This window comes from Haemorhous mexicanus, chromosome 4 (assembly GCF_027477595.1).
Source record: "Haemorhous mexicanus isolate bHaeMex1 chromosome 4, bHaeMex1.pri, whole genome shotgun sequence".
Lineage (NCBI taxonomy): Eukaryota > Metazoa > Chordata > Aves > Passeriformes > Fringillidae > Haemorhous > Haemorhous mexicanus.
Window position 1 is genome coordinate 54,225,857 of NC_082344.1, and position 13,625 is coordinate 54,239,481.

Consider the following 13,625-nt stretch of genomic DNA (forward strand, 5'->3'; position numbering starts at 1 on the left):
TCAGTGTCTATTGCTAACAGTACCTTTTGAATGTAACTGAAGTGACAGAAGATCTTATAATACATACATAAAAAAGTCCACAAACTACCATTAAAAAGCTACTTATTATCACAAAAATTTTGACAGATACCTTGCTACTTCATTAGCCATTGTACTAAACAACACCTTTTTTAAAACCATAGCTTGTATTGTCCAGTATGTTATTTTCCTTTACATTCTTACCTTTCAAGTTCTTTTGGTTTAAACTTCCACCAAGTGTCTGGTTCTCGGAACATTACTTTGTATTTGAACTGCTGAGCCTGAACAAAAGAGATGTAATATGAAACAGAACACGCCACATCACTCATTTCTTATTTCTATGACAAAGCACACTACATGCAAAGCTTGCTTCTTCAAAGCTGATTTTTGTATTTTTGATACCTATGGAATAAAACATTTGGAACAAACATTTTTGTTCAGTGTTGCACTTCAGTTTATATAAACTGAGATTTAAAGAAAAACATATATGTATCTCTTACCATAAAATTAAATGTATGCCATGACGTGTCTTCTCTGAGACAATACTACAAAACATCATCTCTTTCCAGATACAGCATGCACATGTCTACACAGCCTCTCCAAGACAGAGGAAAGCACACAGCTTACATTCAGAGCTGACCAGATGTGAACCAGCTCCAAAACAAGCAATTCAGTTACATTAGCACAGCTATTGTGGACAGCCCTCCTGCCACATGGGGAACTTGACCAAGCTGCAAGTAAATGGTTTCTATATAGTTCAGTCTCATCATGACAGAAAAGGAGCCTAAAGTCTAATCAGGAGAAACACTGCAAGTACTGTGCTGTTTCTCCCCATTCTTGTTTTCAGAAAAAAATTCTTATCACTGTACCAAACACTGCACTTCTGGAAGAACTCTTGTTGCATCTCGATTTCAGTATACAGCAAAATGAAAGACATAACTTACAAAAGAACTGCTAATCTGACAGCTGCTAATAAATACAAGGATAATAAAATAAACATTTTATTAACAAAAATGATGTGTGCCAAAGTCTCACTGTTCATTAATCCATTTGCACATGCAGCATATATAAGGTATCTGCTCAAAAGCTGTCAATTATATGTACTACACTCTCTGCTGTGTTTCTGTAACAGGCAAGGAGAAATCCCATATCTACATTATAATACTTTTTTGCAATGTATTATTTCAGTTAATCAGAACCAATTTCACAAAATAATGTTGCTCTAACTACCAACCAATATGGTCAATGATCAACAGCAAAATACACTCTAGACTCTACAAGTGTTGATGACCATTTAAAAACTATTATGTGAAAAGGTGGGATCTTTTCAACAAAAAGTATTAAGCAAATCTGCGTAACTTCAAGCAAGCTAGCAACATTTGGTAACACTAGCCTCCTACTGGTATCTGCCTCTACGTCATATTTGAGATGGAACTGAGTTTTCAAGTTTTACAGAGCATCACACATCACTCGTTCATTAGTGTTGACTGCATTTCTAAAGCAGCTTCTAACTTTACTGATCATATAAAAGAGGAACAAAATCCAGTTTCTTCAACAACATTTGCTTTTGGCCCCAAGAACAAAGCACTTGGCTTTTGCTTTTGGTAACTGGGCCTGGTTAATGCTCATATACCACATGACACTGAGTCATGCAACACAACATGACACTGGGCAATATGATTCCATGCAACACTGGCTTTTTTGCTCCAGACTTCCTTGTGGAATAGAAGCTAGACTGTGAAAGACGCTCCCAATTTAAAACATACGTTGTTGCCATGCTAGACAATAACCTCTTTTCACATTGGTCAAATTGTAATACTAACCAAAGTAACATAAGGCTTCATCTCCCATGCTTGTATGTTTGTGTTGTCAATTATTATAGGAGAGATTTGCATTTCAAACGCTTCTTTGGCTGAAAAACACACATGCACAAAACAATGTAATACAGTTAATTTCATTACAATAGGGTGAACATATTAATACTTATTCTCTAAATTTTTTCTATTTTCACATAGACAGTCTATAATGATTAACCACTGTGTAAACAACTCTTGCCATAGCTTGATCTGTTTCAAGGCCCTTTATTTCCCCCCTCACATGTAAAGTTACTGAGATATGGCATTAGCTTTTGAATTAACATATGTATGATAATCAAGGAATGAAAATGCAGATGTAAAATGCATCAAATGACTAATCAATCAGTAAATTAAACTAAAAAAACTACATGATCACCTTAAAGTGGACTTCTTTGTTGCATACAAAATTCTTGGCTTTATAACAGTCTTAAGATTAGTCCACTCTGTAAACTGTATAAAATATGAAAAACCAAAAGAATTATTGTAATTTAAATACACAATAATGAAATGTATAGAGCCACTAACTTTGAGACACAGCACCATGTTTCTGTAGACATGTTACAATGTGTCTGAACAATTCCACATTTATTATTTCATTTCTCCACTACTAGAAATTTGACAGCAGAAAAGGGATCATGGTTCAAATTTAGCAAGTAAAAGTTTAAAAGCTTGTTCTATGGTTTAGCACAGGTCACTGTCAAAAAACCCCACCCAATTATGAAATGGGGAAAAAATAATTTACTTTGTCTTGCTCTTATAATTTTGTTTAAATTTGACAACAGTTTTGCGTACAAGAGAAAAAAAAGGTAACTAAGAGTAGGAAGATATCTGTGTATTATTTGTGTATTCATTACTTACTACATATGTATATTATGGATCATCTCAGAAGAAATATTTCTGGGAGATGGTGTAGGTAACCACTCTAGAAATGGGACACTACCCAAAATACATACTATGATAAAATCTGAGGACAAAACATACTCTTGACAAAGACAGTAGCATTTCTAATTGCAAAACACTCAATGAACAGATGACTTCTGAGTTTGTGCTCTTACTCTTTATTCTGCACATATTAAAAAATACTTCTACAATGGGGTAAACACTTGTCATGTAACAAGCCAGGCAGATTTTTAAACAGCACACAAGCACTGAATTGTGAGCAAGCTAATCCCTTATTTATATCTCACCTCGTTTCCTGTTCCAGTCATGTGCTTCGCCTAAGCAATCAGGATCATAATGGTATTGTCCATGTTTGTAAAAGTAATCATCAGTACTAAGAATGATTCCACCTGGATTATCCTCAAGCAAATTCCTGTGAGAGATCAAAAATTAAACAGCTTTTTCCCCTTCTCCTCCCAAGCTGCAATGTCAACTACCATACATAATTTTTTTAGCCTCTTGCACAATACTAAAATTATTTAGAATGGAAGCAGCAAATGTAGGTAAGAGGAAGAAAAAAAAAATCAACCTCTAAGTCAATATGATCTATAATAATTTCCCTCCCTTGTTTTTTCCAAAGGCTGAGGATTATCTAGGGGAGAGAGCTGATGTAGTTTCCCTACATGTCTCTCATTTCAAAACATCAAGGGAAGTATTTTTCCATCTACATGTAGTGACATACCTTCACACTGACAAATATCCTGTCTTAATTGCACCACATGTTTCAGGTGTCAGTCAAATTAGTCTTAGTTCAATCTAGGCTTTCAGAGAGTAAGAAAAGGAATCAAAAATTCCCCCCAAGAAGCTTAACATATACATATATAATAAAAGTCACACAGTGAAAGGGGAATTTCTGCCTGTAAAGAGCTGGCATATTTCCATCAGTGTTATTTGAAGAAAACACTAGAAATAAACTGGGACTGAAAGAATACAGAAGACCTAACACTACAGCAATGATGCTCTGCTGACAAACTCCTTTGTTCAGTGACAGAAGTTGAAGCTCATCATTCCTATTTCAATTTCCACTAGGAAAGGACCTGCAAACAACTCTGCTTTCAGCAATTATTACCCACCACACTGCATGTACTGCGTAGCTTGCAATTAGGGTTCGTGCATTACTATTTACAAGTAGACTGTAAAAAAACTGTCTCTGCCTAGGCCAAATCCTGTACATGATTAAGCAAGTTTTTTAGAAGCTCACAATATAAATGTTCTACCTTGCCAAATATGATTTTCCTGATCCTGGAACACCTCTGAGAAGAACAAGTACTTGACCTATTAGTTGCATCTTTTTTCTCATCATGTGACAAACACGTGGTTGCTGTGCTTGCGGGAGGTTCAATTTTGAGTTTCTATCTTGATTTCCCCATACCTTCAGAGAAGAGCTGCCATCCCAGGCATTTGAAACCACTGGGGAGGAAAGAAAAAGTCCTTTTTCCGAAGTTCTACAGTCAGAAACAGGTCTCCACTGCCCTGGACTGGCAGCCACAGGAATTACAAAGCTGTGACTTCCACTGGATGGGTAAAACACGGGAGCCATGAGATTCCAGTGTTGTTGAGATTGACCTGATGGTGTAGGAAAATTTAAGTTATAACCCTGCTGAATTTGCTGACTATCTGCAGGTTTTTGTGTTTTGGAACTGGATATTTCAGGAGAGATACACGCCTCTGGAAGAGAAGCACTCTGGTAACTGCTAAAGGCAGTCACTGCAACTTCATGTTGTTCCAGGCACCTTGAATTAGGATCTCCAGAAACAGCTGCTCCAAGTTCCATAGGTCTTTGGGAGGACCCACAAGAAGCAGCAGTCATACTACTTTGATCCAAAACAGTATTTTGTGTCTGATCAGAATTTTCACACAATATTTCTCCATTTGATAGTTTATATACTTCCGAAGCCACATCATGTTGAACTTGTATTTCCAACATATCAGAATCTTCCAGTATCTCTGCAAAACTGCCTGATGCAGACGGTGAGCTTGTCTGGATGCTCAGCTGACTCACTGGCAGCTGTGAACAGCAGTTTTCTAAAACCTCATTATTTGTCTCTGCTTGCTGTGGAAAAAGTAGGACATCACAAACCGAATCAGGTTTTTCCCACTCAGGAAATTCGGTAAAACCATCCTGTTCCATAGGGTGCTCATGTGCTATTTGGTCATTTGCAGAATTAGGCAATTCCTCACTCAAGCTGTAACTCTGAAAGGCATTTTCTAGAAGGGAATCCAGTTCTCCAGTCAGCTGTACACCAGGTGACAGGACCTCTTCTATTGCTGCTCCACAATAACTATGTGCTGCAGTACCTTCCCCCATTCTTTCATTTGCAACAGGTCTTTGCTGATTAACAAGAGGTAATGATGATGCTGCTAAATCAAATCCCAAGGTTTCTGAAGATGCTACTCCTTTGGCATGGGTGGACAGCTCCAGGAGATGATCCATAGCGTTTTCTACTGTTGGTTAAGATAAACAGAATGAAGCATACTCAACTAAACAAATCCAAGCTGATGTGCATGCAGTTTTTCACTTGAGGAAGCATTTATTACAACTAATTAAACAACCAAAAGACAGTTCAGCAATTCACCTTTAAACACAACTTCTGAAACTCCCTTGATCCATTTTTCGTTAGAAGTAAAGGCAGAATTCAATATGGACATACTGAAAATAACAACCTAATAAACTTAAAAATTACTATGGAAATACTGTCTAAAAATTACAAATTTTAACTGGAAAAAAATGTCAGAGCTGGATATTTAAATGGATACTTATTTCTAATCTATCTCATATAGCTGAAATGGTGTAAAATGAACTAAAAATTCTACAAAGGATGAAAGAGATAGAAGTACGCAAAGTACGTTCACTATGGCCCACTTTAAAATGTCCTATCCAATATCCCCGGAAAAATCCAGTATCTGCATTAATTCTTTGTAAAGCCACTGAATTGACTAGAGGGTACCAGTGATCAACATGAACAAAATGAAAAGCAAGCACAAACATCTGAGCCCTAATGTTAAGCTTCTGTTTTCCTGAAAGTGTAGCAAAAACTTTAAGCTCATTTAAGTATGACTCTGTCTGAACTCATTAAACAAAATCTTTGTCATCCTTCCAGCTTCTGTACTGTATGAAAACAACTTATTAGCACTCAAATATGCTAACCTTTCCATTTTTAAACTACTGCTTACAGTACAAGACTATGAATTCTACATGTTTACAGCATTCTCCAATAAGCTTTAGATAAAACTGTTATGGTAAAGGTTGAATCTTATTAAGAGTTCGAATCATGACTCAGTAATTCCAGCAAGTTCAATTTTAAAATGAACAACAGTTATAACAGCACTCTCTCACATTTGTTAAGTTTTAAACTCTGTACAATTTAGGGAATAAAAACAGTCCTTTTAATGGTTACCTAGCTTCCATACATACAAAAAAATGCCAAAATCTGCTTTCTTTGTACATATTCTTACAATAATCTCAGTTAATACCATCTGATCATATGAATACAAATTGATTTAAATGCTCCATATGTGGCTTATTCCCCTGCACCTCATGCAGTACTTTTATCATTAGCAAATGACCTTACATATAGAGGAATTTTAAAACCACAGAAGAATTGGAGGGACTGGGCATAAATATGAAAAAAGTCTGCCAGGAGAGTTGGGTATGTAGGTTGGCAGAATGTAGGGAAAGAAACTAGTTCCTTGCTTTAGTTCCAGCAAGGCTGCAGAAAACTATAGATGGCAAACAGAATTTATCCTGCAGAAACTAATGCTTAGTGGACATGACAAGATGACAATGCATAATAAATGTATAACAAAACCTCAGTATTTAAGGAAAAGCAAATGCTGCCAGGACCACATATGGCATACCATCAAAAAATTGTGATCTAGAACATAAAATACCCCTCCCGCAGAAAAAGCTTAAGCATTTTGCAGAATATGGCACAGAAACTAATTAGAAAAACCAGATTCCCCTCACAACTCCACCACTGTCTGCTCTGTGTCACAGAACAATCCACTCTAAACAGTAACTCCATTTATGAAGCACACTGCTCCATTTATCAGGCTCACAGAAACATCGTTAAAATTGGAGAATCATACATGGTTGTAAAACTTCAAAACATTATTACTCACCTACTTATAAAAAGTTAAACTCACAAATATGATTGCAACACCCACACCAACTTTCCTGGTGTTGCACCAGTTAAGAGCTATCTGCACATGAAACAAAATTGTAATGCCAGCTGTGTATTATTTACCTTTAAAATCACATTCAGACAGAACCATATAAACCACACTAGGATCTAAGTCAGAAAACATCTCTGACATGCTGTTGAAGAGCTCTTCCTTATTGACATAATGCATTGCTTGTGACACCAAGTAGCTTGGGTTCCCCTGGGATATTGCAACAGCAGTTCTGTCAGAATTGCCATTCCTCTGAGAAGGACTCCCACCAGTTTTCCTCTTCCGTGGCATTTTGTTTTTTGTGTGCTTTTTGTTCTGGTTTGTTCACACGGGGCTGACAGCACCAAGCTTAAAAATCACAAAAAAAAGCTCTCCTAACTGGGATAGACTGAATAGAAGTTGCAGACCTGAAATTAAAAAAAAAAAAAAAAAAAACAACAGAAAAACTTTAATAAAATCCATAATCACATTTCCATGTCTTCTATTTAAGTAGCTAAAAGATTAAAAATATACATAAGCATACAGGAAAGCATTTCCTAGATGTCTGCCTTTTTTCTTTTCAAATGGCTAACAGCTAGAACAGCCTTATTTTCCAGTTAACTAGACATGGAATCTGCATCTGGAAGAAAGAACAAATAGAATGTAACTTAAAAGAGAAATCCAGAAAAGCAAAGTTTGCAATGCCAGGTGGCCAGTTCACAAATATTCCTCAGCTACTGAGGATCAGTTAACATTAGGGAACATCTACATTCAGTAAACATTCAGAAACTCTCCTCCTATGAAAGTACTGGAAGACATTCTTCAGTGTTCAAACACTGGCAGAGAGGCTGTGGAGTCTGCAACCCCACATATTCTCAAAACCTGACCAAACAGCCCTGCTTGAATCAGGCTATTTCAGGGCTTGGTAATGTGCTTCAGGCACTCCTGCTTAATGTGATTACTGGGTTGAACTAAGTGACATCCAGAAGTGCCACAGCCTGTGTGGATTTTTTTTTTAATTGTTAAAAACACTTTACAACTGTATAAACCATAAAGCAAGAAGAGGCCTCTGTCCACCCCACCACTTCTGCCGTGAAGCCTTTGAACACATCTAGTTACATTACAGCATCTATAATAACTGCAATTACTGCATAAATCTTGTATAGAAAAGGAAAGCATTTATTAATTGAAATACAAGCATGAAGTGCAGCATGGTCTCCTTTATTATTATATCAGTATCAAAGCTCTGTTGAGTTCTTGTTATGATCATCATAAAGTAATTTATATTTTTTACAAATAATTACTCAGAAGCAAACCTGAGTAAGGCTCAGAAATCTGAAATTTCAGAGTCACTATTTACCAATAACAATTACTGAGTAAGCCATAAAATACCTTTTTTTATATAAGGTATTTTGCCAGTGATGATCAATTCAAAATGTGCAGAAAAATCAAAGGCAGTACTTCCATTTTCACTTAGTCCTTCCCTCCCTGGATCACTGGCACACAAATGACAATGCCAGATTAGTGCCAGATTCAAACACCACTTCTCCATTATCCTCTTTCCATCTCTTTCAACAACCAAGAGATTGAACATTTAGCAGAATGTTGACTGTTATGTTCTCAAGTCATAGAAAGTTATGAAAGCAAAACAGACAACTCTAGGATCCCCGGAGTTTCTATTATGTGTATATGGACTTTAGACGGACAAACCAGATGGATGTCTGAAACAATAACAAGGTCAAGGAAGTCTGAAATGCAGGACAAGGAAAACAATACACAGGAAAAGGAAGAAGCAGACTTCCAAAAATAAAGGAGAAACCATAGTGGAAAATACTAATTGGCCAGACTGAGCTGGAACAATTGCAGCTGTTTTTTTCATCACACTTTTTTTGGTTCGCTTGTCTGATTAGCCATCCTTACACCATTCTTCACTGTCATGAAGAAGTATTCAACAATCACAAAAAAAGTTACAGTAGGTCTTGTTTTTCAAACTTCTGTATCTAATTGATTCATCCTCTAGCCAGTAGAAAAGGTTGCCCTAACTTAAACAATGTTGTCCGTGCTAAAAAATGTGATTGTTCCTCAGTCAAAGAGGTTCACTGACAAAAGAAAGACCCTGCAAGGGAGAAGTTATTCATGCACCTTGACATTACTATGCAGCAACAGACTTAAACAGAATGCTTCAAGTGTTGCCAGTGTTTAAATCCAGCTCTTTTATAATGATCAATCCTGTAAGGACATGCTGCTGAAAAACATACTCTGACTGCAATTCCTATTACACATCTCAGGTATAGGAAAAGAAGCAAACAAGTATTCACAAAACTCTTTGAATCAAAAAGATTGCATTAGGAAACCATCAGCAGTAAATAAAAGTTTTTCAAGGTCATTACAAGGCCTTATTTTTTAAGCAAAGAGATCAGAGAAGTATCCTAACCACTACTGAATGTTTACTAAAAGCATTAAGCAGCATGAGACACTTCTGGTTTAACTGTGACCAAGTTCAAATGGTAAAAATTTATCAATATTACTTCTCTTCACTTTTTAAGGACAGAGGAAAGTCTCTAGCCTTGACACAACACAAGAGTCAAACAATATGAATCAAGCTGCCCAATTTGTGTATATTTTTAAATTTCTCTGATTACTTTAAGGTTAACTACAAACATATAAAAGAGGTTGGTTTGGTTTTGGTTGGGTGGTGGTGGTGACAGCTTTTTAATCTGGTTAACTTTTGGGGTTTTTGAACAATTTCTTGATTTCAAGCTATATAAAATATTTATCATGTAATGTCCAAGCAAACCTTCTGGCTTTTTTAAAAAAACAAACAAACACATGCACATATATACTTACGAGCTGGGACTGGAAAAAAATTCCTATTTGTAATACATATAAAATAGTAATGGCACAGGACTTACATCTTTAGCTTCACTGAGTTGCCCCACAGTGGATCCTTTCTCATCTTTCCAAAACCACCATTGATGGCACATTTAATAAAGATTTGCTGTTAAAAACTATAATGCACTCTTCTGTCAGGAAACCATACTTTCTAATATACAAATGAGATGTCAGCACAAGTGGCTGCTTCCTCCTGACAAAGGAATAATCAGAATACAAATTAAAATCTGTATTTTGGTCACTTTAAGCAGTTTTAACACTGAGCAATACATTTAATAGGTTTGACCAGATTAAGCACAGCTAATATCTTAAATAAGTACCCAACATTTCAAGCTGAGCTCAACTGTAAGTTTTCCTAAGGATAAGAACATCTACCTGAATTTAGTTTTTAGATGACTTCTTATCTAAAAAAGCTGACTTACATCAGGTAAGGAAATAACATAGCAGAAGAATTAGCTAGAAATAAATGTAAAATAAAAGTTTCCTCACTTGTCATTCCACTTGGTTCTTCGCCACAGTTCTTAACCATCTTGAAAAGGTTTACATATCCATGCTGGTGAAGACAAGTTTCATTCCACCATGTGGGAAATTAGGCAAATAAAATCTGGCACATCAAAGTAAGATTATGTTACTTATACAGCTTATTTGTAAAGTCCTACTAATGCTAAAGAACTGCACTTCAGTTCATCAAAGCATCTGCCAACTCCTAATCCATTGTGTACATACCAAAGACGTTAGGTCAACTCAAAGTCTGACAATTCCAGTTTACATATTAGCCTAAAGCTTACTCCTCACAAGTCTTGCGCTTCCAAACAAACTTTAAAAAACCCCAAACAGCAATAAAACCACCAAACAAAATAAAATAAAGAATAAACATCAACAACAAAAAACCCAAACGCACAAAAAAAAACCAAAACCAAACTGAACGTGTATACCTAAATTAGGTAAAGAATTTGAAACAACTATTCTGTCACACTCCTAACATGACAAGTTGATGCCCTAAATACTCTTCACAAGAAATGGAGATACCCATTTCACATTTTACATCTAACTTCATTCCACTGCTCCAAAGAATTAAAAACTGCTATCAAAACACACAAAGCACTTCACTTAAGCATGAACTTGATGAGAATCCAAATTTACAAAACAAAGGACATGTTGCAGACATAGAAAGTTATTCACCTCAACAAAGTGGCTTCAGAAAAACCATACCAGGAAAAGCTGAAAAGCCATTCAATTATTTTACCGAACAACCTTCCAACAAAGGTAATTTCCACATTTGTTCATTTGCACTTTGAGGTTTCCTGAGTGGAGAAAAACTATTAAGTATTTAAATACAAGCACAAGAGGAAAAGCAGCCAATGAAATCAAACTGACAGCAATTCATTTTGCTTTCTAGAATTTATAAAATAAGCTTTTCTTTTTTGGACAATGTTTGAGTCACGCCTCTAAAAACTGGAAGGCAAAAAAGGAAAGAAAAAACCAGGATATGCCTTCCAGCAGATTTTTCTCAGTAAGTGTAGGAGTAGCAAAGGAGATGGTTTGGGAGCCTTTTATTGTCTTTTATTTCTGCCAGCAGTCAGCAAGGGAATAGGCCACTTCATTATTGAACGTGAAAATCTATACCCAGCTAAAGACAGTGCTTCTGGAAACACTTCAAGGATCTTTTCTACTCTTCTTCCATTCTGTGGGTTGTTCCAAGGTCTCGTTCAACAGTTTTAACAAAGGTCCTCCTCTGTCATATCAAGTTCTGTCCAAGTGCAATACACTGACAAATAGGTCTAATTCCTAACTTACATACACCTGCTTTATGCAATCTGTTCTGCTAGGATTTTTTTCCACTTTTGTGATTTTTAAGTCAGTCCCAAGTCAGACAGATTCTTTTGATGCTGTTGCAAAAAGTAAGTACTCCTTTGAGAACAAAACAAAAGCTTCATCCAACTACACATAAAGTTCAAGAGTACAAAACCAGCACAAACTCATCTAAAGTAGATGCTTATGAAGCAAACACAGCCTGCAGGAAGAACACAGCTGTGTTTCCTAGGAAGGACTCAAAAACCCTTCTGCACACGCCACGTCATGAAAAGTCAACCTGCAGTGGAAATCATCTGGGGTTTCACAGGCGATAGAAGCTGTGAAACTCCACATTGTGCAGTTTACTTTCAAGACACAAAGCTGCTCTTGCTAGAGCCCTTCCATAGAGCTCCCAGAAAGGGACAGTCACATCTGCTGGATGAACACGATTAAAGCAGGGAAGTGGGAGGAGGAAACCCACTAGCGTGCTCTCCATCACCAGGTCTGCTTGAAAGGAACTTCCTTTTGCTGGGCACTGAAGGACAAAGCTTGGATTTTGGCGAAAAAAAATGCAAGTAGCCTTAGTATTATGCAAGTGCAGATATGCAGCATGTTGCTTGGGAAGCATCTTTCCACATCTAGGGGCATTTAGAGATATTTGATCCTTTTATAGCTTCCCTTCTATGTCCTTCTCCCATATAGCTCACAGCCCTCTAAAGCATGCTGAAGAAAGGGTTTCCCATGGCAAATTTGGCTTTGAGGGGAGACCTTCCAGGATGCTGAGGTCTTGGGCTACCTGGGCTGTCCCCAGTGTAGATGCCACACAGCCCAGCTGTGTTACTGTGACCTATGCCCAGTCTCTGAAGTGATGCTGCAGGCTGAAACAAAGATGAATCTTGTGGTAATGTTGGTGCTTCTGCAATTCCACATCTGACATCAGTACTAATGCTTAAGATTTTATTCCAACTCCCCACTACAAGTCACAGAGAGGTATTTGGAAAGAGGAAAGAGAACTCCAGAAGTCCTAGTGCTGCAACTTGCCCACATCACGCTTTCAGAGACTATTCAAAACTCAGCTTTACTCAGTTCTTACACAGGCATTATAACTGACAACTAATTAATGCCTTACTGGCATTTTTATAGCAGCAGAGCCTCTGTGAGAAAAACTAAGGCAGCAACCTCTTAAAATTCAAGGACTGTTTTTTTAATGGAGTTCTTCTGCATGTAAATTTAGCTCTATAAATATTCCTGAAATAGTAATTCGACTGTGTCAGCCATTTAGCATAGATTACAAATTAGTACACAGGCAGAAGTGAAAGACAAGAGACTGCACAACACCTCAGACCTAAAATCCCCCAAAGTACCATTTTTATATTCCCTCTATATCAGTGGCTTTCCCAGATGAAATAGATTAATGTTAATTCAACAAATTAAGAGGATTTTTAAAAAAAAGTGTAAACAAGGCAACAAGAAATAGAGAGCAACTCCATAGCTAAAACAAAACAAAAACCAAGAGACAGTAAGAAGCCTATATTTATTGAAAAATAAAATACAGGATTTTAACACGTGCTTTGATGCTGTTAAATTTTCCTCACCAGTTCTTCACACAGTCTACAGGAACCCGAACTGCAAACACGTGCTGCAAGCATGTGACACAAGCAAGCCCCGTCCCAGTCAGGGTGACTGTGCTGGGAAGATAGAGGGATAAAACTTTCAACCTTAGAAACGTATGCTATGCTTAACTTTTTCTGCCTTTCTTTAATTTTCTCCGTTTGTATTTTAGCCTTTGGCTCTCCAATCACAACTAGAGACGGGTTATCTAAAACTTTCACTCCTCTTGGAGTTCTTTGGAGTTCTAAAGAAGTTACTCTCAACTTTTCACTGTAAAGTTCTCCTGCAAGACTAAGATGCAGACTTAACTTTGTCAACGCACTGTATAAAACAGCATATAAGTCTCTCTTAACAGCCACGCTG

The 13,625-nt window shown here is 36.9% G+C and overlaps 1 protein-coding gene across 3 annotated transcripts in view; it reads right to left on the minus strand.

Annotated features, from left to right (window-relative positions):
* Positions 1 to 13,625, minus strand: part of N4BP2 (NEDD4 binding protein 2) — a 35,461-nt gene that overhangs the window by 20,868 nt on the left and 968 nt on the right. For 2 of the 3 annotated variants that reach the window (XM_059844961.1, XM_059844957.1), the window contains exons 2-8: positions 10,347 to 10,461; positions 9,878 to 10,050; positions 7,061 to 7,393; positions 4,031 to 5,258; positions 3,062 to 3,186; positions 1,842 to 1,930; positions 223 to 299 (exon numbers count right to left, since the gene is read on the minus strand). In XM_059844961.1, the coding sequence (XP_059700944.1) occupies positions 223 to 299; positions 1,842 to 1,930; positions 3,062 to 3,186; positions 4,031 to 5,258; positions 7,061 to 7,277 (1,736 nt within the window). In that variant the 5' untranslated portion in view covers positions 7,278 to 7,393; positions 9,878 to 10,050; positions 10,347 to 10,461. The remainder of the gene's footprint in view (positions 1 to 222; positions 300 to 1,841; positions 1,931 to 3,061; positions 3,187 to 4,030; positions 5,259 to 7,060; positions 7,394 to 9,877; positions 10,051 to 10,346; positions 10,462 to 13,625) is intronic. The other variant, XM_059844960.1, reaches the window with a different exon arrangement.